This window comes from Oryctolagus cuniculus, chromosome 7 (genome assembly GCF_051225735.1).
Source record: "Oryctolagus cuniculus isolate XC-2025 breed Fujian yellow rabbit chromosome 7, ASM5122573v1, whole genome shotgun sequence".
Lineage (NCBI taxonomy): Eukaryota > Metazoa > Chordata > Mammalia > Lagomorpha > Leporidae > Oryctolagus > Oryctolagus cuniculus.
In genome coordinates this window covers 53,940,917-53,965,896 of record NC_142873.1, presented here as the reverse complement: position 1 = coordinate 53,965,896, position 24,980 = coordinate 53,940,917, and the positions used below count along the sequence as shown (strand labels likewise).

At 46.5% G+C, this 24,980-nt stretch overlaps 1 protein-coding gene and 1 pseudogene across 3 annotated transcripts in view; both read left to right on the top strand.

The window, feature by feature from the left end:
• The first annotated feature begins 11,055 nt into the window (after positions 1 to 11,055).
• The window catches only part of TTF2 (transcription termination factor 2), a 44,104-nt gene continuing 30,179 nt past the window's right edge, over positions 11,056 to 24,980 (top strand). Inside the window, exons 1-3 of one of the 3 annotated variants that reach the window (XM_008264600.5) lie at positions 11,056 to 11,190; positions 11,271 to 11,373; positions 14,662 to 14,748. In XM_008264600.5, coding sequence (XP_008262822.4) covers positions 11,163 to 11,190; positions 11,271 to 11,373; positions 14,662 to 14,748 — 218 coding nt within the window. In that variant the 5' untranslated portion in view covers positions 11,056 to 11,162. The remainder of the gene's footprint in view (positions 11,191 to 11,270; positions 11,374 to 14,661; positions 14,749 to 24,980) is intronic. The other 2 variants (XM_008264602.5, XM_051858758.3) reach the window with 2 other exon arrangements.
• On the top strand, positions 24,379 to 24,471 carry LOC127493861 (small nucleolar RNA SNORA40; annotated as a pseudogene).

The following is a 24,980-nucleotide window of genomic DNA, read 5'->3' as shown; positions in this document are numbered from 1 at the left end:
TACAGCTGCCCACATAGCTCCTTTGACACACTTTTTTTTTTTTTTTTTTTTTGACAGGCAGAGTAGACAGTGAGAGAGACGGAGAGAAAGGTCTTTCTTCGCCGTTGGTTCACCCTCCAATGGCCGCCGCGGCCGGCGCACTGCGGCCGGCACACCGCACTGATCCGAAGGCAGGAGCCAGGTGCTTCTCCTGGTCTCCCATGGGGTGCAGGGCCCAAGGACCTGGGCCATCCTCCACTGCAGAGAGCTGGCCACAGCAGAGAGCTGGCCTGGAAGAGGGGCAACCGGGACAGAATCCGGCGCCCCGACTGGGACTAGAACCTGGTGTGCCAGCGCCACAAGGCAGAGGATTAGCCTAGTGAGCCGCGGCGCCGGCCTGACACACTTTTTTGACTGGGGACAAGAATTCAGTGTGGTAATAATGGGGGATCATTAAATTCAGTAAGCCCAGAGGTTTCCCACCTGATGACAAAGGCAAAATGGCAGCCACCATATCTAGCAGTCCTCACTTATAAAAGAAATGGTAGACATATGAGCTCTCATCAAGAAGGAAGTTCCAGGGGCTGGTGCTGTGGCACAGTGGGTTAGTCCTCTGCCTGCAGTGCCGGCATCCCTTATGGGCGCTGGTTCTAGTCCTGGATGCTTCTCTTCCGATCCAGCTCTCTGCTATGGCCTGGGAAAGCAGTGGAAGATGGCCCAAGTCCTTGGGCCCCTACACCCGAATGGGTGACCTGGAGGAAACTCCTGGCTTCTGGCTTCAGATGGGTGCAGCTCCAGCCATTGCGGCATATTGGGGACTAAAAGTGGATGGAGGACTTCTTTCTCTCTCTCTCTCTCTCTCTCTCTGCCTTTCCTCCTCTCTCTGTGTAACTCTGACTTTTCAAATAAATCTCAAAAAAAAAAAAAAAAAAAAAAAAAGGAAGCTCCAGCAAGACAAAGCTGAGACCACCAACAGCTCCCTCCTCCTGTCTTCTACTTTGGCTTTTTGCTCCTTTTGGGTGGTGCGCTTAGTGATTACATCTGGCAAATTAATAGCCAGGAATGTAAGCTCTAGATTTAGACTGCTTGCTTTCAAATGCTGACCACATCACCCACTGGCCTGTAATCTTTGACAGTTATTCTCTGCCTTACTCTCCTCATTCACAAAATGGAAATAATCTTACTTCGTAAGATTCGTAGGGGTGGGCTTAGAACGCACAATCACCAGGCATCATCATTGTTAGCACTGATAAAGCAGCCATTTAAATCCTTTCTGCCTCCAGAAAGGACGGCAGACACCTGCTTTTGAATTCCGAATTCTTAGCACCCTACTGGAGAGAACAGGATGTGGGAATTCAATGCAAGCATGGTCTTTCCCACAAAATGGGATCATTGCTTGGGTTCTCAGACCAAGAGGCTAATTTAGGAAAGGAGAGAGAGAGAGAGAGAGAGAGAGAGAGAGAGAGAGAGAGAGAGAACGAGTCCAAACAGGGATATCTTCTGTCCAATGTGGACAGAAGAACATTTGGATAAAACCGTGAGTGAGTGCTCACAGTTAAATGAAAAAAGCCAGGGTGGTTTAGTACAGGAGTTCCCAGTGAAGATGTAGAAATCTATGGGAATTAATGAGAAACGGAGTCCCCAGAGACTTCCGTCATGAGCTACGTTATGCCTGTATTAATTGGATAATTCAATTTACATGTAGATTGGAGTGTGTATGGTATACTTGGGAAACAAATGTTATGGCAGATAATTAGTTTGGGTATTTGTATTGATCAGCTTGGGCTGCCATTGCAAAACACCATGGACTGGGGGCTGAAACTGCAGCATCTCATTTTGTCACAGCCAAAAGGCTAGAAGAGCCAGATCAAGGGTCAGATGACAGGGTTTCTGGTAGGGGCACCTGTCCTGGCTTGGAGACAAGCCACCTTCCTACCGTGCCCTCACACAGCAGAGAGGCCAAGCTCTCTGATGTGTCTTCTTATAATGGCACTAACAACACCTTGAGGGCCCCAGTCTCTTGGCCTCATCTAAATGTAGTTATCTCCCAAAGGTCCCCTCTCCAGATACCATCACATTGTGGGTTACAGCTTCAACATATGCATTACGGGGGTCACAGCTCAGACTGTGGCAGAACTGTCCAATGATGGGTTGCCCTTGAGTTTGTCCTGTACCTACTCAACATGTGCTCTTCAAATCCATTAACATGGCTCGGGTGGACTAGGTTATTTGAGTGCGCATGCTTGGTACGTTCTATTGTGCATACGCACAGTTAGGGAACATATACAACTTGAAAGCAAAGCCAGTCAAGTGAACTGTGTGGAATTTCCCACCTGCCACTTCGCCGTGCTCGGGCTCTTCTGTCTGAAACAGGTGATTACTGCAGTGGCAGGGCTGGTGTCATTATAAAAAGGTTTAAGGATGAAATGGGATTGCTTAAACGTGCATGCAGAGCGCTGGGTGAGAATTCAAAGAACCTAGGAGACTCCCCCTCCACAGCCCCTCTTTCAAGGGGTTTTCATCTACCCCGCACTGAAGGAGAAGTGTTGAAGGCTAGAAGGGAAGGGGAAGTAGGGAAAGCAGGAGGAAAAAGAGGAACAGAGAGAAGAAATGGAGACAATTAGCACACAGGCATGAGAAAGCAGAAATAAAAGCCAACCAACCAGAGAGAGGAGAGTCGCCCGTTCCCTGCCCCACTCAGACTCTGCTCTGGGCTCCAGTGGCTGGGTCTGACTCCCACCCAGCCGGCCATGCTCGAGAGAGGGAAGAAAACTGCACTTGCAGGAAGAAAGCCTTTAGACGCGGGGAGAGGCAGGAAACTCCTGGCTGGCTGGCACGGTAGACAGAAGCAAGAATACGTTCTGTCTACTGTGTGTCGGTCGAAATAGGTCTGCAGTTGTGCTTAGAGTAACGTGGACGTTCCATCTCTGAAAGGGAGGGTGAGAAAGTAGAGGGGGAACTCAAGAGAAGGAGGGCTCAGTCTTGGGGAGCATGTGCTGGGCTTCTGTGCCCTTCCCCACAGGGAGCTGCCTGGGCTCTTCATCCCGAGAGTTAACGCTTCCTCGTCTCGTCTCATCGCAAAGTCACAGCAAATCCCTCCCATGCAACTCAGCACTTTCCTGGCCCCCATCCAAATGCCTGTAAACCCTGAGAGAGGACCAAGAGAGAGAGGAAGGAGGGGGCAGGTTGGCTCTGAAGTGAGAAGTGACAGACATGAAGTGAATCTGCACGCAGGAGGTGGCGTGACTCTATGAATCACTGACCTAGCTGAGGCGAGAGACTTTGGCCCCCAAAGCCACATCCCCCTGCGGTCTCTAGGCTGCTTCCTGTGCTGTTCACCAAGACAAAGCCGTACCAGGTTCATCTCACGTCCTTCTCTGCTGGGCTCTTCAGGCTGGCAGGTAAAGGGAGAGCCACAGGTCCATCCATGAGCTGCAGCAAGGCCTTTGAAAAAGAAAGACGACATGGGCATTATGTGACTCCCTGCCTCCCTGATGGCCAAGGCGCCTCATTGATCTCCAGGTCACAATAAAGGGCTCCACTTGCTCAGCATTTTTCTTGGAAACTTGGGTGAAGGTAAAGAGAATGGCCTTGTCAAGTGTTCACTTGACAGTCAGGGATGGCACTGATAAGTGAGCTGCACCAGATTCAAAGAGCTCTAGACAGGCTAGAGTGATGGATCAAAACTCACAAGATGAAATATAGAATTCATAGTTAAGTTCCAGCAATTAGAGGTGCCAGGTAGGGGAGAGGAGTTCATGTGTGAAAGATGAAAGCAGTGGTTTTGGATGATGGCACACTCCATTTACATTACTAATATGCATATTTGTTTAAAGAGAGAAAAAAAATTTGCAACTTTATATTGCATATATGCAAAAAATATTATTTTAAGAGTTATTTTATTTATTTGAAAGGCAGACTTACAGAAAGAGGAAGAGACAGAGATCTTCCCTCCCCTGGATCACTCTCCAAATGGCCACAACAGCCAGGGCTGGGCCAGGCCAAAGCCAGGAGCCAGAGCTTCCTCCAGGTCTCCCACATGAGTGCAGAGGCCCAAGCAGTTGGGCCATCTTCTGCTGCTTTCCCAGGACCATTATCAGAGAGCTGGATTGGAAATGGAGCAGCTGGGACTCGAACCAGCCACTCATACGGAATGCCAGCGCTGCAGGCCGTGGCTTTAACCAGCTGTGCCACAGCCCTGGCCGCAGTCCTGCTACCTTAAATGAGCATAGTTATTATTTTTGGCGTGTTTCCTTTGTTATTTTTCCTATGTGTTTGCTTTTAATATCTTTATTGGACTCTCTAAATCATAAGGAAGGTACATGCTAATTATGGAAAATAAAAGCTGTATCATCTCTCTACCCAGCCTCCTTAAAAGTCTGCAGGTTGCTTGGCTAAAAATATTGTTGACATGACTGTAGTCAGAATGCATAAGCAAATTTGTTACTTCACACTATACAAACCATTACTATTTCTTTGATCTCCTTGGGTTAAGAACAATGTCATTTTAGTTCAAGTTCCATACAAACCTTAAAGGAAAAAGACCTTCAGGGTTATTTAAAAAGCGGAAGATGATGGCTAAAAAGCCCATGAAAAGGAGCATTTGTCAATAATCATTGGCAAAATGCCAATTAAAACAAACAGAGTGCATTTCACATCTATACTAGAATGACTATAATAATAAGACAGACAATAGGCCGCTGCTCAATAGGCTTAATCCTCCACCTGAGGCGCCAGCACACTGGGTTCTAGTCCCAGTCGGGGTGCTGGATTCTGTCCCGGTTGCTCCTCTTCCAGGCCAACTCTCTGCTGTGGCCTGGGAAGGCAGTGGAGGATGGCCCAAGTGCTTGGGCCCTGCACCCACATGGGAGACCAGGAGGAAGCACTTGGCTCCTGGCTTCGGATCAGCATGGTGCGCCAGCTGCAGCACGCCCGCCACAGCGGCCATTGTGGGGTGAACCAATGGCAAAAGAAGACCTTTCTCTCTCTCTCTCTCTCTCTCTCTCACTGTCCACTCTGCCTGTCAAAAAAAAAAAAAAAAAAAAAAAAAAAAAGACAGGCAATAACAAGGGTTGGTAAGCACACGAAAAACCAGGAACCTTCACTCATGCACATGAGCATTCAAGATGTATAGCAACTTTGGAAAACGGTTTGGAAGTTTCTTAAAATGTTACACATAATCACAGCATGTGAGCCAGAAGGTCCCCTCGGTTTCCAAGAGGAATGAGACCACATGCCCACAAAGGGACTGGATGCTCCCAACTACTCTGCTTCTAATAACCTCAACAGGTAAACAATCCAGATGCTCATCAACAGGAGACCGATCACAGTGGAATACTCTACAGCCATGAAGAGTGGAGCATCACACACACTGCAGCATGTAAGGACGTCAAAAGCCTTACGCTCAGTGGCAGAAGACAGAGGCAAAGTGGACTACATATTGCAGAACTGTTTATACGGAATGTCCGGAAAAGGGGAAATTTATAAAGGTAGAAAGCAGATCCGTGGTTGCCTTGGGGCTGGGGGCGGCAGGGGTCTGACTACACGCAGGTTTGAGCAAAGGTTTGGGGTGATGGAAATGTTCTGAAACTGTATCTTGGTGGTGATGGCACAATTTTATAAATGTACTTTACAAATCCAAGAAGGGGCAGTATTGTGGCGACGTGGATAACACTGCTGCCTGTGACGCCAACATCCCATATAGGCACTGGTTCATGTCCTGGCTGCTTCACTTCCGATCCAGCTCCCTGCTAAGGTGCCCGGGAAAGCAGTGGAACATAGCCCAAGTACTTGGGCCCCTGCCATCCACATGGGAGACCTGGCTGAAGCTCCTGGCTTTGGCTGGCCCCATGCTGGCTGTTGTGGCCATTTGGGGAGTGAACCAGCAGATGGAAGCTTGCTCACTCTCTACCTCTTCCTCTAACTCAGTTTTTCAAAATAAATAAATAAAAACCTTTTTAAAAATCCAGTGAAGTGTACACTTACAAAAAGGAAGATGAGAAGGGGCCTGCTTTGAACCACTTTTGGTATAATATTTTAAGAACAAGGAAATTTGGAATCTAGTACAGCAAAATACTGGTACAAGAAAAGAATCTGTGGGGCCCGTACTGTGGCGTAGTGGGTAAAGCCACCACCTGCAGTTCTGGCATTCCATATAGGCACCAGTGTGAGTCCCGGCTGCTCCACTTCTGATCCAGCTCTCTGCTTCTGGCCTGGGAAAGCAGGGGAAGATGGCCCAAGTCCTCGGGCCCCTGCACCCACGTGGGAGACTTAGAAGAAGCTCCTGGCTTTGGATCAGTGCAGTTCTGGCCATTGTGGCCATGTGGGGCATGACCAGTGGATGGAGGACCTCTCTCTGCCTCTCTGTAACTCTACCTCTCAAATAAATTAAAAAATATATTAAATATATTAAACAAAAGAAATCTGTGAAGTCTCTTTTCAAATTAAGACCAGACTCACCTTGCTATGACATCACCCTGACTGTGCCCGTGTTAAAGGACGCATCTCACAAGTCACATATTTGAAAGACACAACATAAACGAAGTTGCACTGATTACCTGCCTTTAAGCTGGATGAAGCAGAAGGTGGTGCATCTTTTCTTCGGTTTTGATGCAAATCTACTGCCACCTAGTGATCACTTTTAAAACGGCAGGACTCAGGGGGTTGGTTTGCTTTTAGCTTGGCTATGTTGAACCGTATGTGTATACCACAACACAGAACTAAATGCTTGGCAATCTGTAGGTTAAATACCTACATGATGAATTTATGCTTTGAAAGATCCACAGTTGCAAGAACTGGGTTGGAAGTCCCCAAAATGGCTTCCAGTCCCTCATCTGCTGTTACCAGTTTTATGGCTTTGAGTCAGAAAAATTAATCTATGGGCCCTTTCTGATTCCAAAGTCCTAGGAGAGGCTCTGTAAGGTAGAGGCTGGGACATGACTTTAGGGCAAGTTCCTCCACTGCTCTGAATTTTAGTATCCTGACAATTAAGAGGAGAAAGGAATACGGGTCAGGTGGTAGCTGTGCCTGTAAAGGCAGTTATCACAGAACACGAGAACTTTCCCTCTCAGCCATGTCTCTTGGACAAAGATCCTTCGTCTGCCAGCTAACATCAGTTACTCCCTCCTCTCCCCAAACCAAGGCAACAAAGACATCAGCAGCTCAGAAAGCAAAGTACGTTTCTTGGGAGTATCAGCTAAGTGGAACAGTATATTTGAATAATTTAATTCAAAAAATGAGTAAAGATAAAGCTTGCATAAGCAGGGATTTTACAAATTACGAATCACTTGAAACTTGGAATTGCTTATTATGTTTTTTAAATTATATTTTATTTATTTGAAAGAGAGAGATCTTCCACCGCTGGTTCACTCCCCAAGTGCCTACAACAGCTGGGCTGGGCCAGGCTGAAGCCAGGAGCCTGGAACTCCATCCGGATCTCCCAGGCGGGTGGCAGGAGCCCGAGTGCTGAGCCACCATGGGCTGCAGCTCGTGGTGCACACTGCCAGGAAACTGGAACTGGAAGAGGAGCCCGGATTTGAACCCAGGCACTCCAAAATAGGATCTGGGTTTCTTAATCACCACCCCTGCTTTTATTTTAAAATGATAGTGACAGGGGTGTCAAGAGTGACTGCTCAGGGCTGGTACTATGGTGTAGCAGGTAAAGCTTCGGCCCTCAGTGCTGGCATGTCATATGGGTGCTGGTTCGAGTCCTAGCTGCTCCACTTCTGATCCAGCTCTCTGCTTTGGCCTGGAAAGCAGTAGAAGGCCCAAGTGCTTGGGCCCCTGCACGTATGTGGCAGAAGCTCCTGGCTCTTGCCTTTGGATTGGCTCAGCTCCTGCCATGGTGGCAATTTGGGGAGTGAACCAGCAGATGGAAGACCCCTCTCTCCGTCTCTGCCTCTCTAACTCTTTCAAGTAAATAAATAAATATTTAAAAAAAGATAGGTAACTCCTCTATGCGATCCTCTCGCCCCTGGCACCTTACAGGTGTCTGATACACTTAATATATGCTGCTTAGCACAATGCCAGCCAGAGAAAATATAATTTTTCCATTTTCCCAAAAATTAACGTACATGTTTGCACCAACTTCGGTTTTATTGCACAGGTTAGAGAACTAGTGTGCCTAGCCAGTGAACACAGATCAACAGCATCTGAAACTAGAGTTCCTACTACTACTTTCCTTCTTCACCCATTAGGATATTTCCTTAGGCTGTCAACGCATCTGCATGAACTGTTTCAGCCATCACTGTCCATGCAGATGTTTTGGTATTGCTCACATGTTTTTTTAAAAGTTGTACTGAGGTATAACTCGGATGTCACAGAACACAGCTGTTAAAGCGTACAGTTCTATGAGTCTCACCAAATGCACACAGTTGCCCAGCCATTACCACAATCCAGCTTGAGAACAATTCCAGCATAGACTTTGCATTTGACCACTGCTGTCTGCACAGACATGGATGTCTGACCTGTGCATTTAAACCATCCAGACCTGGATCAAGGCGTTCATTCTGAATACATCAAGCCTCCAGGAAAAGCAAACTCAAATGCTCAGTTTTACTTAAGACAGGGGTCCATAAAGCACATCTCCAGAGCTATCTTCAGTGGTCTTAGCTAATGAACAAAATATATTTAAAATAAACACACACACATATATACATATGCCTATATTTTGAAAACCATATATTGTAAAATTCATTATCATTCATGCCAATAAGCAGATGAATTGATGTTAAAAATGTTTCCAATTATGCTCTTTTACTCAATGTAAAACTGTTCATTTTTTCTGTTTTCATAAATACGGTTCAGTGGGATAAGCTGTCCAAGGACTACACATTTTGATCCAGCAGATCTCCGATTTATGGGAGTATTTCCCCTCTCTGTAATTTGGCTGTGCACAGTTTTGTGGAGTTGGGCCTGGCTTGGGTGAGTACTTGCAGAGGTAGGGCTTCTTCCTTAATGGCACATCTCAAGGCCCTGATTTTGTCTTGTTTCAAAAATCACATTATTCAAGAATTATCTTGCCCATCTGTCAGTAAACCCAGCATTTACGACCCATCTTCCCAGTAGAGTACCTATTAAAGACACACACAAAAACCTTTCAATTCAGGACTAGCTAGTAGCAGATAAAACCTCTGCTTGCATCCCATATGGGCCCTGGTTTGAGTCCCAGCTTTGGGCACCTGCATCCACTAAGAGACCCAGATGAATCTCCTGGCTGCTGGCCATTGCAGCCATTTGGGAGTGAACCAGTGGATGGAAGGTCTCTCTTTCTGCCTCTTCCTCTAACTCTGCCTTTCAAATAAATACATATTTTTAAAAAATCTTTCAATTACAATCTTGGAATAATGAAAAGTGTCTACCTGTTTGGTTTTGCATCTGTCTTGCTTTTTTAAAGATTTATTTATTTGAAAGAGTTACACAGAGAGAGGCAGAGAGAGGTCTTCCATCCGCTGGTTCACTCCCCAGTTGGCCGCAATGTCTGGAGCTGTGCTGATCTGAAGCCAGGAGCCAGGAGCTTCTTCCGGGTCTCCCACGTGGGTGCAGGGGCCCAAGGACCTGGGCCATCCTCCACTGCTTTCCCAGGCCATAGCAGAGAGCTGGATTGGAAGTGGTGCAGTCAGGTCTCGAACCGGTGCCCATATGAGATGCTGGCACTGGTGCCCATATGGGATGCCGGCACTGCAGGCCAGGGCGTTAACCTGCTGCGTCATCGTGCCAGACCCTACCCACAAGTATTTCAAATGGAGTTATCACCACAAACTAACCCTCTACTTTTGGAAATTTCAGACATATCTTTTTCTAACTCGACAACGTTTACCGCTAACTATTCATTCTGATATCTAAATAGGATTTTATTTGTTGTTCATTTAAGTGTCATTTTAAGTGTTCAAGATGTGCTAGTTCAGTGTCCCCCAAATAACTAAGTAAGCTCTCTGTGGTTAGAATAGCTTCATGCAACTGTGAGTAAATTAATTTTATATTTTCAAGCGCCTGCTCCACGGTGGCACATGAAAGCTATCTGTAAGTCCTGTTTAATTAATCAGTGATGCTCAGGTTTGTCTTCCCCGCTCCAGACGCCCGTACATTGACCCCACATAGCCCACAGTTCCTAGACATTGCAAATTTGCTGTCCTACTTGTTTCCCTAAGAACAGTGCCACGAGCCACTCATATATCTGCTACACCTGGTCCTCAATAGCTGTGCTATGAAGCCATCTCTACTGCAAGAAGGCTCTGGCATCGACTTCTCCTTTTTTGGTTAATGGATACATTTTAATACAATTTTAAACTGTCTTCTTTTACGCCCATTCTCGGGTCTTAAAATTAAGGAAGCATACTAGAGTAAATGTGACGCTTCAAAACGCACAAGGCAAAACCGAATTTCCCCTCTGCTGTTCCCAGTCCACACAGGAGGCCCTGAGCCCGTGCACCTGTCCAAACAGCGCCCATCACTAGCCCTCTGACCCTGGGAGAGTCTGTCAAAGCTCTGCGGGTCTCGGGATCGCGCGTAAACGGCTGCGCAGCCCCCCAGAGGGTGGAGCGAGACAGCCGCGCACATGTGAGCACCAGCGGGACGCGTCTGCTCCATTACAGACTATGCAATTGGCCCCTGCTCCCGCCTCCAGCACCGCAGATTCGCCGGTTCCGCCTGCAGGGCTGCTTCTCCAGGCCGCCCCTCGCCAGTGACCGAGCACAAGGCCAAGGGAGCCCACGAGCGCCAGCCCCGGCTGACAGACTGCAGAGTTCGAAGCTCCCAGCGGCTTGGGCCGGGTGCTCCCTCCAGGGACGGCCTCTAAGTCTTACACGTAAACCACAAAACCCCTCTCCCTCCGCGCTCAAGACCCGCAAGCGGAAGCTTCCCTTTCCTCTGAAGCCCCGCCAGCCTCCAGCTCTAACCACGCCCCAGCCGGCAGTTTAGCTCCAGACAGGTCCTCTACGTCCTCTAGATTTGATTTCGACGCCCGCCAATCCAGCTGGCGGCCGTGATTGGCTGGAGGTGAGCGACTGTCCTATGTGATTGGCTGACAATAGCTAGGGCAGGGACTAAGGCCGTGGGCCGTGAATTATGGAGGCTCCGCCTGCAGGGGGGTGAATGATGATTGGTTCCTGGATGGAGAGGGCGGAGTAAAAGGCGGAAGTAGGGGCTGGAGGTGGGGTTTCGGGGAAGAGCAGAGCAGGGGCGTGATGGAGGTAGTTCAGTGCCCGGAGCACGGTAAGGCATCCAGGGCTTGCGTCCGTCGGGCCCGTGGACCCAGCGCGGCGTAACCGTTGTTAACCTTCTTGTTTCCCCAGGGACTTTGTGCTTTCTGAAGACCGGCGTCCGCGATGGCCCTAATAAGGGAAAGAGCTTCTACGTGTGCCGAACGGACACGTGCGGCTTCGCGCGGGCAACCGAGTAGGTCTCGAGCGGGGCGCCGTTCCCTGCGATCCCCGGAGCCCCCCGGGAGGAGCTGCCAGCCGCTGCCGTGCGGGGACTGGGAGTGGCGGCGCCCCTGGTCCGCGGGGCCAGGACCCTTCAGGCTTTTGGTGACCCCAGGCTGAAGCTGTAGGCTCATCCCGGCCCTGTCGCCGAGGGTGGTTCCTCTCTGGGCCGCGGATTCCCCGTCTGTGAAATGGAGGGTCCACTGTATTTGGAAACCCTCAGTCTCTTCCGGTTCTGGGTTTCTGTTCACCTGTCAGTCCTGAGCCACGCCCTTCTGCTGGACACCCCCCTCCCCCATCCCCTTCCCGGAGTGAGGACCTACGGTGGGCATCGTGCAAAATTATTTGTGCTGTTTTATACTAATTTAAGGGCCGGCCAGCTTTTTGATGTTCTTTTTTCAATGTTTAAGTTGCAACACTGCTGTTCAGATTGTCAACCTTTTTTTTTTAATAGAATGAATCCAAATGGTGAGATTAGTAATCCAAGGAAACATTGTCATTTGAGTGGTTAACGTTGAAAGAAGACCTGATTCAGCACTCTAGTTTTGCAGACTTGAAAGCTAAGACCCAGAGATGATAAAAGTCGTCTTCTTTTTTTTTTGTAAAATTTTTGTAAGATTAATTTGAAAAGTGGAATTACAGAGGGAGAAAGGCAGAAGCAGAGAGAAAGAGAGGGATCTTCCATCTGCTGGTTCACTCCCCACATGGCTGAACATCCAGGGCTTGGCCAGGCGGAAGCTGGGAGCCAGGAGCTTCATCCGGGTCGCCCGTGTCCGGGCAGGGACCCAAGCACTTGGGCAGTCTTCTGTTGCTGTCCCAGGTGCATTAGTAGAGGGCTGGATTGGAAGTGGAGCAGCCGAGATCAAACTGGCACCCATATGGGATGCTGGCAGTGCAGGCAGTGGCTTAACCTGCTACACCAGAGTGCCGGCCCCAAAACGTCTTCTCTACAGTGAGAAAAGTTAATACTAGGCTCATCAGCTGAGATATTTTACAGTATCAGTGGCTACATTCTCTGTGTGAAGCTAAAGCTATCGCATCAGTAAACATTTTTTTCCTGCTCTCTATTTAGCTGAGTAGTTATTTGCTCCTTATTATGTGTACAGAACCCACGGATATTAGTACTAGAAAGTAAATATCTTTTCAGTAGGTTTAACTTCTGATGATTCCTTTATGATTTGTACCTTTGTTTTGCTTTGAAACTGAGTGAAGATTTTTGCATCCCATTTCAGATCTAGAAAGTAAGTTTTAGAGAAAATGTTTTTTTAGACTTCAAATACATATTTTATTTGAAAAAAATTAAGTGGGATCCATTTTAATTAAATTCAAGATGATTTTTGAGTAAAGCAGTATCACATCTTAAAAGGGAGAGAGAGAGGGAGGGACATACTCAATGGGGCCGTTGCTGTGACATAGTGGGTAAAGCTGCCACCTGCAGTGCTGGCATCCATATGGGCACCAGTTTAAGACCTGGCTGCTCTACTTCTGATCCAGCTCTCTGCTATGGCCTGAGAAGGCAGTAGAAGATGGCCCAAGCCCTTGGACCCCTGCACCCACTTGGTGGAAGAACCTCCTGGCTCCTGGCTTCAGATTGGCGCAGCTCCAGCCGTTGTGGCCAACTGGGGAGTGAACCAGCGGATGAAAGATCTCTCTGTTTCTCTGCCTCTCCTTCTCTCTCTGTGTAACTCTGACTTTCAAATACATAAATCTTTTTTTAAAAAAAACATACTCAAGCTATCTAGAGCAACAATGTATCAGCATATCAGGGCTTAGTATCTATTCTTTTTAAAAAGATTTATTTATTTAAAAGGCAGAGTTACAGAGAGGCAAAGAGAGAGAGAGGCTTTTCATCTGCTGGTTCACTCCCCAAATGGCTGCAATGGCCAGAGCTGCACTGATCCGAAGCCAGGAGCCAGGAGCTTCTTCCAGGTCTCCCAGGTGGGTGCAGGGGCCCAGGGACCTGGGGCCGTCTTCTGCTTTCCCAGGCCACAGCAGAGAGCTGGATCGGATGTGGAGCAACTGAACTGGAACCAGTGCCAATTTGGGATGCCAGCACTGCAGGCGGCAGCCCCAAGATTTATTTCTAATATTTCAGAGCCTCTTAGCTTTAGTACCCAGCTCAAGTTTTATGAGATGAGCATGTTCAGGTGCACAGAAACTAAGCGTTGATGGTGGCATAAGGCTTTTACATCAAGAGAAACATACTGTCAGGGACTGACTTTCTTCCAAAGATCAGTGTCCCCCTCCTCTGGTAAAGCATGGTAATGAATATCTTTTTCTTAATGACTCAGTCATTTAAAACTACACTGAAATGGACCTCTACCCAGAGACATTCATGTAAATGTACAGCTATACCAGCATACAGTAGTACTTCATTTGATGGCGATTATTTGATGAACGACTTACTTGGCATATGTCTGGTAAGCAGAATTATATAGGCTGGCCGGCGCCGCGGCTCACTAGGCTAATCCTCCGCCTTGCGGTGCCGGCACACCAGGTTCTAGTCCTGGTCGGGGCGCCGGATTCTGTCCCGGTTGCCCCTCTTCCAGGCCAACTCTCTGCTGTGGCCCGGGAAGGCAGTGGAGGATGGCCCAAGTACTTGGGCCCTGCACCCCATGGGAGACCAGGAGAAGCACCTGGCTCCTGCCTTCGGATCAGTGTGGCGCGCCGGCCACGGTGGCCATTGGAGGGTGAACCAATGGCAAAAGGAAGACCTTTCTCTCTGTCTCTCTCGTTCACTGTCCACTCTGCCTGTCAAAAAATAAAAATAAAAAAAGAATTATATAGGCTAAGAAATGCATCCCAGGTTATGGGCGAGCACTCAAACTTGCTCTCCAATGGTCTGCATATGTCAAGTTGGGAGGCAGTAGTTATAAATCACCTAAGCCAGGAGCAGGTTAGTATTGTTAGAAGGAGGCAGGAGAATAGCACTGAGCGGCAGCTAAGGGGTCGTGAAGGAGAAAGGGGAGGGGAGGGGCCTGAGGAGAATCACGTGAGGCCTCACCGCAGCCTTGCTGCCAGAGTTATTCCTGGGGATGTCACTCTGCAGTCTCGGATTCCTGAGTCAATAAGGAAAAGGTGTTTGTGGGCCTGTTCCAGCTGAGGCAATGAGAAAGGATGGAAGAGAGGGGCCCTTCCCTCCACAGACACCACTGTGGCACCTGCCAGCCTTACCTAGCCTCTTGGTTTAAACCCAGAGGGTGTTGAAACCTATCCTCTGCCTCCTAAAACAACATGTTTTCCTCCCCCCCACCCCTTCTAGCGTTCCTGTTTCTCATTGTTTATTGCATGAGGACTTCGTGGTGGAACTTCAGGGTTTGTTCTCATCACAAGACAAGAAAGACTACAGGTAAGTGTCCAAAGGGAGTATCTACGTGCATTTGCTTTTTTTTTAATACCCTGAAATATTTGCAGTTGGGGATGTTTTAGGATTTTTCTTCAAAAGTCATTACAAACCAATGTTTTTACATGTATTGAGTTATCTTCTGGACTGTCACTCCCTAGCTTCTGGGCGACTGGTTAATTTGAGAAGCTTGATCTCTGGTTAATTTCTGGGTAAATAGCTCCAGTGTGGTCAACCTCTCAAGTAATTAGTAGTGTCAAACCACCAAGAGCAACTAACTTGCCAGCTTTCAAATTCTCGTAATAGAACAGAGGAAATGTGTAAAAAGGTCTAACATATGTTAAGGACTCAATAAACCTTAGGAGTGGGCTTTTTTTTTTTTTTAAAGATTTATTTTATTTTATTGTAAGACAGAGTTACAGAGAGAGGTAGAGTAGAGAGAGAGAGGTCTTCCATCCGCTGGTTCACTCCCCAGATGGCCACAACGGCTGGAGCTGTGCCAGTCCGAAGCCAGGAGCTTCCTCCGGGTCCCCAGCATGGGCACAGGGGCCCAAGGACACGGGCCATCCTGTACTGCTATCCCAGGCCACAGCAGAGAGCTGGATCAGAAGAGGAGCAGCCGGGATTAGAACCGGTGCCCATATGGGACGCCAGCGCTCCAGGCCAGGGCTTTAACCCACTGTGTCACAGCGCCGGCCCCAGGAGTGGGCATTTGGCACCATGGATTAAGCTACTGCTTGGGATACCAACATCCTAGGTTGGAGACTCAGCTACTCCACTTCAGATCAGCTTCCTGTTAACGCAATCCCAGGAATTAGCCTAGATGGCTCAAGTGGCTGGCGGCCCTGTCACCCTCTCAGGGAGACCTGGATGGAGTTCTGGTCTCTTGGCTTTGGCTTGGTGCAGGCCTGGCCATTGTGGGCATTTGAAGAGTGAACTGGCATATGGAAGATTCTCTCTCTCCCTCTCCCTCTGCCTCTTCCTCCCTTTCCTCTCCTCTCCCCCACCTCTTCTGCCTTTCAAATAAAATGAAAACAAATGCAAATTTAAAGAAAACAAAAAGTTGCTTTCCTCTCCTTTATAGGGAACTCAGGGCAGGGAACTGTATATGGATAAAATAAGCTATTTGTCACACGTATGGAAAGATACGTAGGAAAATCAGTAGGAGTTACAGAAGGATCATCTTGTACTAATTTGCGTGTGTGCACATATTTAGTTGTTTTTATATGTGTGGTTTCATGTACCTACCACGGCAGACACTCATTCCCACAGTCCCTGACGCCCCCTCCTCACCCCTGGCACCCATGAATCTGGTTTCTGTTTCTGAACTTTTTGCCATTTCAAAATTGTTACATAAATGGAATTATACAGTGTAAATTTTTGGATTTTTACCAATTAAAGTTTGAAAGAATCCTTTGTGTATTCTCTATACAAGTTGCTCAGCAGATATTTGTATTGTGAATATTTTCTGCCAGTCTGTGGTTTTCATTTTCTTAACTGGTTTGGAAAAGACGTTTCTAATTTTTATGAAGTCCAAGTTACCATTTTTTTATAGTCTGCAATTTTTTTTTTTTTCTGAGAAATCTTTGCCCACCCCAAAGATCACAGTATCTCCAGTGGATCCCCCAGAAACTTTATAGATTTTTGTGTTTTCAGATGACTTTTTCATTCAGACTCATGTACCTTGTATTAACTGTGTGTACTGTATGAGGTAGAAGTTCATTTATTTTCCACATGTTGTCCAATTGTTGCAGCGCTGTATTTTGAAGATCTTTCTTTTCCCTTTGAAATACATGAGATCTTTGTAAAAAGGCAGTTGATCGTATATGTGTGTCTGTTTTGGGGACTGATGATCTGTTCCATTTGATCTGTTTGCCTATCCTAATACAGTTAATCAGATAAAATAGTGTGAGTCCTCCAACTTTATTCTTTTTTAAGATTATGTTGGCTATTCTGGAATTTTTATTTAAAGATTTATATATTTGTTTGAAAGAGTGACAGAGAAAGAGCAGGGAGGGGGAACAGAGAAAGAGATCTTCATTTTCTGTTACACTCCCCAAATGTCTGCAATAGCCAGGATAGGGCCAGGCGCTAAGCCAGGAGCCTGAAACTCCATCCAGGTCTCCCACGTGGGTGGCGGAGGCTCAGGTATGGGGGCCATCTTCCACTGCCTTCCCAGGCACATTAACAGGAGACTGGAATGGAAATGGAGCAGCCAGGGTTCACACTGGTGTCCACATGGGATGCCTTCATCACAGCTGGAGGCTTAACCTGCTGCACCACAATACTGGCCCCAAAAGAATAGACTTTTTTTTTTTTTTTTTTAAGATTTATTTATTTATTTGAAAGGCAGAGTTAGAGAAGAAGAGAGAGATCTTCCATTCACTGGTTCACTCCCCAAATGGCTGCAACAGCTGGAGTTCTGATGTGAAACCAGGACCTTTTTCCAGGTCTCCCAAGTGGGTGCAGGGGCCCAAGCACTTGGACCATCTTCTGCTGCTTTCCTTGGTACATTAGCAGGGAGCTGGCTCAGAAGTGGAGTAACCAGGACTCAAACTGGCACCCATGTGGGATGCTGGTGTCGCATGCTGCAGCTTTACTCGCTACACCACAGCACTGGTCCCCAAATAAATACATTTTTGAAAAAAAAAAATTCTCCATACTAAATATATAAGGCTGAGAGATGATCAGTGTCATAAAATAGAAAAAAAAAACATATACTAAATATATTTCTTTCATCCCAAACCTAGAACACTTTTAGTATTGGAGCTTTGAAAATGTTGTTTTAGGGCAAATAAAATGCAGTTCTCAACATATAAGCAAACATGTACCCTGATAGGTGGGGATTTAAGCAGAAAAAAATCAGCTTAGGAATAATCTTCCTCGGCAGACAGTAAGGGCACTCAGCCGGAACCCTTGTACTGTGGGCAGTGACCTCAGGGAGTTTATGGGCGTTTGTGGGTTTTTGAATAGTTTTACATTCTCTAATTAATACTATTATGTTTGGCTTACAGCTAGGAGATGGTGCAGCAGAGTAATGGGGGCGGTGAGATGTAAATCAAAGCTAAGGCACCCACTTGTTTAAGCCTTGCCGCATTCACATAGATGCACTTCTCCAGCTGAAACACCAGATGGCAGCACTCACCAGCATTTGGCCAGCTCTGTCAGACATGGCCCTCTGTGCATGGGCAATGACATAAGCGTGACAGTCTCTGCAGAACCAGAGGGAAGCAACTGACGGGAATGATGTGGTGCACCCTGGCTGCACACATTAAGTATCGTCGTCCGTTCCCGAGTTCCTGTTTCTCTCTTCTATCTCAGAGCTCTTGTTTTCTAGATACAGGGCCTATGAATGTTTAAAGCACGTTTTTGTTCTTTTTATCTTTATTTTATTTTATTTGAAAAACAGAGACAGACATCCTCTGGCCTGTTTCTCAAATGTCTGCAACAGCTGGCACTGGGCCAGGCTGTAACCACAAGCCTGCAGCTCAGTCCAGGTCTCCCTTGAGGATGGCAGGGACCCAGCGTCTTGCGTCATCACTGCTGCCTCCCAGGGTGGACATCTGCAGAGAGCTGACATTGGGAGCAGAGCCGGCGCTCAAACCCAGGCCCTCCAGAGCGGCATGCAGGCATCCTAAGCCACATCCCTACTGCTGTGCCAGACATCCAGTTCACATTTTAGTCTTCTAAATAGTTGTGGGATATTAAAAATATTTATTTTTAAATTACTGTGTTTTATTTATTTACTTTAAAAGATTTATTTGAAAGTCAGAGTTACAGAGAGAAAGGGAGAGACAGAGAGAGATCTTCCATCTGCTGATTTACTCCCCAGATGGCTGCAGTGCCAGGGCTGAGGCAGGCCGAAGCCAGGAGCTTCATGCTGGGCTCCCACTTGGGTGGCAGGGGCCTACATGCTCTGGCCATCCTCCACTGCTTTTCCTAGGCCATTAGCAGGGAGCTGGATCAGAAGTGGAACAGCTGTGGCTTTACCCACTATGTCACAACGCAGCTCCCTTAATTTTTTTTTTTTTTTGAGAAATAATAAGAAAGGAAAAGGGCAAAGAAGAGAGATCAAGAAAGTGATAGAGACCCCTGTCCACTGGTTCACTCCCCAAACGCCCACCAGGCCAAAGACAGAAACCAGGAACTCAATCCAGGTCTCCCACGTGGGTGGCAAGAACCCAACTACTCGAGTCATCACTATGGCCTCCCAGGGTCTGCATTAGCTAGAATTAGGAGCCAGAGCCAGGAACCAGAGCCCAGGGTCTCCACCGTGGGACACAGGCTTCCCAGCTGATGTCTTAACCGTTAGGCCCAAATCCCACCCCTAAATAGTTTATTTTTAATAGCACATGAATTCTTGTATGTCTAGAAAACTTGTGTTGTCGCTCACTGGGTGAAATTGGCATGCAGATTATCTAGCCCCAGTGTCATCGGTTGATGATGGAAAGGCATCTGGGCATGAACCAGACCTGTGCAGAAGGTCCTTGGCCCCGCCAAGCTGTGAAGAATAAAGCCAGGACTTGGTGGTGTGGAGTGTCATGGACTGGGCTGTGAGTGGATGAAATCCTTGTGCATAAGGATGTTAGCCCTTCATCTTGTGTATGGCAGTTACTTCTTCCCGGCTGCATTTTGCCTTATAATTTTGCTTATAGTATTTTTACTACATGGACATTTACAACTTTTATGTAGTTAAAATTACCAGATTCCTTACCTTAGCTTCAGAGTTTTATGTCATACTAAGAAAAGCCTTCACTTTAGATTTACAAAAATATTCATCTCATCTCTTTTGTCCCTAGAGTACTTATTTATATGAAAGGGAGAGGGAGGGAGGAAAAGAGGGAGGGAGAGGGAGAGGGAGAGGGAGAGGGAGAAGGAGAGAGAGAGAGAGATATCTTCCAGTTAATTGATTCATTCCTCAAATGGCCACAACAACTGGGCCTGGGCCAGGCCAAAGCTGAGAGCCAGGAACTCAGTTCAAGTCTCCGATGTGGAGTGATAGGGACCCAAGTGCTTCAGCCATTGCCTGCTGCCTCTCAGGGTGTGCACTAGCAGGAAGCTGGAATTGGAAGCAGACCTAGGACCAGAACCCAGGCCCTCGAATACGGGATGTAGGTTCCACTGTGCCAAACACCACGCCCCGCCCCCTCCCCAGCACTTAGAGTTTTGCTTCTTCACCTTCACATTTTTATTCCGTCTTGAATTTTAGTGTGAAGGACTAGAGTAGAGAGCTAGCCTTTGGTTTTTCCAGCACTGGAGCGTGTAAGACGTGGGCTTGTGACTCTAAGGGCCCTTTGACACGGCTTGGGGAAGAGTTAGACCTACCAGCATCAGGGAATAGGCTGATCTGCACCTCACACTGCCAAACCCAATGTGTATCTGCTTAGTGTATCCGAGTCAGTGAGCTCCCGTCTGCTGGTTCACTCCCCAGATGCCTGTAACAGCCAGGTCTGGGCCAGGCTGAAGCCAGGAGCTGGGAACTCAGTCCAGGTCTCCTTCCCTGGTGGCAGGAGCCCCAACTGCCTGAGCCAATACCTGCTGCTTCCCTGGAATCGGAATTGGGAACCCAGGCCCTCCAAGGTGAGATGCAGGTGTCCCTAATCGGCAGCTTAGCCCCTAGGCCAACTGCCTGCCTCTGATTGTTTCTATTATTGTATATGTTAACTCTTTAATCATCATAATGACTGGATGAGGTGTGACTATTATTATTTTACCTTTTTACAGAAAAGGAAATTGCTGTGGGGCTTTTGAGTAAAGTCTGATGTGTCAGAACTGACTCTGGTAGGAGTGGGATTAGAACCAAGGGAGGGTAGTGCTAGAGCCTGAGAGAGTCCCAGCCTGCTGCAGTGAGTGCCGTTGTGGGTCTGGTGCTGGTAACCCTTAGCTGCTTTCTGGGAGAAAGGAGGGTTTGTATTCTGGTAAAGGTTTGGCTTCCTTCTCGTTGTTATTTATAACCTGTGTCCTGGAAAATAATTAATTAGCATCCTGGAGACATTCCGTGCATCTTCATAGCAGAATCAATATTTACTTTCACTGTGAGAATATATTTCCACTGCCTTCTTTGTTGATTTATAATTTAATAAACATAATGGAAACATTTAATCCTAAAAACAGAGAAGCCCAGCCAGATTGATTTTAATTAAAAATATAAGTAAAAAGCATTTTTAGCCTTGCCCCTAGTACATAGCAGATGCTCAGTATGTGTTGTTTTCTTCTTTCTCCAACTCTTGTACTTCTCCTGAAAATCCCCATGACTTTAAAATAGGTACCACTTATGAAATGTTCTCTCAATACAGATTTTAGTACCCAGCACACTTCGAACAACAGCCGCATTTGTTCTTGATTTATTTTCATCAATAGCAGCACTCCCAATGGTAGCTGGTACTTTGGATTTTATGCATTTAAAGAATTTCAAACATTTTATTTATTTAATTTATATGACAGATAGAGTTATAGACAGTGAGAGAGAGAGACAGAGAGAAAGGTCTTCCTTCCGTTGGTTCACCCCCAAATGGCCGCTATGGCTGGCGCTGTGCTGATCTGAAGCCAGGAGCCAGGTGCTTCTTCCTGGTCTCCCATGCGGGTGCAGGGGCCCAAGCACTTGGGCCATCCTCCACTGCACTCCTGGGCCACAGCAGAGAGCTGGACTGGAAGAGGAGCAACCGGAAATAGAACCCGGCGCCCACATGGGATACCGGTGCCGCAGGTGGAGGATTAATCAAGTGAGCCTTGGCATCAGCCCCCAAACATTTTATTACACGTGTTCAATATACTATCCTGCACTGAGAAAAATTAGATAAGTACATTTTTTAAAAATTGTGAGCTTGAACGGGAACATTGTGAGTTTGTACAAGAGGGAGAGTGTGGATCTGTTTTCTTTTTGCCTTAGCTTTTACGGCATATAGGAGCGTTGGGGCAGGATCATCTTTGCTTTTCCCTCTAGGCTTGGGGAACTTGAGACCCACTCAGGATTAGCTTTGAATCAGGATGCACACTGTTGTGGTTCATATTGTGCATCACAGGGCATTTAAGAAGTTAGAAAATTTAGCTAAAGGAAAGCAGAAAGAAGGAACTGATGAAGGTGAAAATTGAATAAGACAGCTGCAAAAAGACAACCAATAAAATCCAAAGGTTAACCTGATCGAGAGAAGCAGAAAGCACAGATTCACAGTATGAGGAATGAGGAGTCTGCAGTTGTACTGAAACATGCGCAATGGCACATGCAGAGCTATTTATTTGTTGTGATTTGCTTTCAGAAGTAAAGTATTAGAAAGAACACAATTCTGGATCCAGTTAAAAATAATGCAACACTCATAAGTAGAAAACTGTATCTGTGAGAAGTCTATGAATAAGGAAGCCTTTTATATAAATGTTCTTACAGAAAAATATCCAAGTATATTGTGTTTTTTATAAGATTTATTTTATTTATTTGAAAGAGTTACAGAGAGAGGTAGAGACACAGAGAGAGATCTTCCATCCTTTGGTTCACTCCCTAGATGGCCGCAACGGCCTGAGCTGAGCCAATCCAAAGCCAGGAGCCAGGAGCTTCTTCCAGGTCTCCCATGTGGGTGCAGGGGCCCAAGGACTTGGGCCATCTTCTACTGCTTTCCCAGGCCATAGCAGAGAGCTGAATTGGAAGTGGAGCAGCCGGGACTAGAACCAGCACCCATGTGGGATCCCGGCGATTCAAGCCAGGGCTTTAACCCACTGTGCCACAGTGCCGGCCCCAAAGGCATATTGTTAAGTTAAATGGAAACAAAAATTAAAAAAGCAGGGGTCCAGTATTGTGGTGTAGCGGATTAAGTCACTGCTTTTCACTCTGGCATCCCATATTGGAGTGCCTGTTTGAGTCCCAGCTGCTCCACTTCTGATCCAGCTGCTGCTAACGCTCCTGGGAATGCAGCAGAGCTTGGCCCAGGTACTTGAACCTTTGCCACCCATGCATGCAGCTGAATGGAGTTCTGTGCTCCTGACTTTGGCTTGGCCCAGCCCTGGCCATTATGGCTATTTGGGAAGTGAATCGGCAGACGGGATATCTCTCTTAATTTGTCTCTCCCTCTCTCTCTGTCACTCTGCCTTTCAAACAAACAAATATATAAACTTTTTTGTATAAAAGGGCAAGAAATTTAATATTGTTTGATCATCCTCTATCCAAAATGCTTGGGATGGAGCCAGCGCTATGGCATAGTGGATAAAGCTGCTACCTGCAGTGCTGGCATCCCATATGGATGCTGGTTCAGGTCCCAGCTGCTCCACTTCCAATCCAGCTCTCTATTATGGCCTAGGAAAGCAGTAGAAGATGGCCCAAGTCTCTGGGTCCCTGCACCCATGTGAGAGACCTGGAAGAAGCTCCTGGTTCCTGGCTTTGGATCAGCCAGCTCCAGTCATTGTGGCCATCTGGGAAGTGAACCAGCAGATAAAAGATTCTCTCTCTCTCTCTCTCTGTAACTGCCTTTCAAATAAAAATATCGTTAAAAAAAAAAAAAAAGAAAGTTAAAAAAAATACTTGGGATCTCTCTTTCTCTCTCTCTCTCTGCCTCTGTAATTCTACCTTTCAAATAAATAAATCGTTAAGAAAGTTAAAAAAAAATGCTTGGGATCAGAAGTGTTTGCGGATTTCAGATTTGGAATATTTTCATATATGAGTACATAATGAGACATCTTGGCTTAGGGATGGTATCTAAATCTTTTTTTATTTATTTATTTATTATTTTTTTGACAGAGTGGACAGTGAGAGAGAGAGAGAGACAGAGAGAAAGGTCTTCCTTTGCCGTTGGTTCACCCTCCAATGACCGTCGCGGCCAGCGTGCTGCGGCTGGCGCACCGCGCTGATCCGATGGCAGAAGCCAGGTACTTATCCTGGTCTCCCATAGGGTGCAGGGCCCAAGTACTTGGGCCATCCTCCACTGCACTCCCTGGCCACAGCAGAGAGCTGGTCTGGAAGAGGGACAACCGGGACAGAATCCGGCGCCCCGACCAGGACTAGAACCCGGTGTGCCGGCGCCGCAAGGCGGAGGATTAGCCTAGTGAGCCGCAGCGCCGGCCGGGTATCTAAATCTAAACATGAAATTCCCTGTTTCATGTATATTGTATGCACATAGCCCAAAAATAGTTGTACACACTGCTTGTAATAATTTTGTGTAGGAATAGTTTCGTGGTACTGAATTTTTCCAGTTTCTGGATCATGTTGATGTGTTGAAGTGTTCAGGTTTGGGAACAGTTTGGATTTTGTGTTTTCAGAGTAGGGCTGTTCCACCTATAGTATAGATACTAACTTAACCATTTCCATAGCAGAGGAAGAAATCATGTATATGTATCTCTATTGACCTGAGTATGCACTTAAGAATCTCTCTAGAGGTAAACAAAAAGATGATAAGAGTGGCTATGTGCTGAGAGGGAGGTGAGTAGGCAGATATGGAATGGAGGGTGCCTTTCACTGCCTATTGTATACTTTTTGACTGACTACATTGCCTACTTTAAAAAATGCATTTTAAAAGCTGTTGTTTAACTGATAAAATGTTTTTAGGAACTGTGTTAAGCCATAAAAAAAAAAAAAAAAAAAAAAACCACTCAATTCTGTTTTATTCAGCAGTGTTTAACCACTGTATACAAAAGGCAAGCATTTAACTGTGGACAAAGACTTGTGGACAGGTACAAAAGACAAATACTCTTTTACCACTCAGAACTCACTGTTCTGTGTGAATTTTGATACATTTAAGAAGGAGTATGATAAGTAAGAGAGGTAAAGGTGATGAGGGTATTGATAACATAAAGAGTCAGTCCAGGATTGAGGAGTTGATAATTAAAAAGTACAGGACACAAGGGACATCTCAGTGTATTGATTTAGCATTCCAGTTTTCAGGTTGACATGATAAATTAAGATGGCCCTTTCTTATAAAGGCTTTTATTGTGACAACATGTCTAGCATTGAAGATCTATCTTAATGTAAGTGTTTGGATCATATTTGTTTAAATGTAGTAAGTGATGTACTGTCAGATTAATTTAAAGATAGCTTCCACAGGTGTCATTAAAAAAAAAAAAGGCAAAACATAGCCAGGAATAAGGAGATCTTACGTGGCTGTTGTCTTCTAGTTGCTGAAAAGATGGTTGGGTAGACAAGCATATGCAAATGTAGTGCAAGGAAATACAGCAAAATTACAGAAGGGATTCTGAAGATGACCCATGAAGAGTGGGAAAATCTGCAGAAGGGGAGTGACATGGGCAGGGGCTGTCAGGGA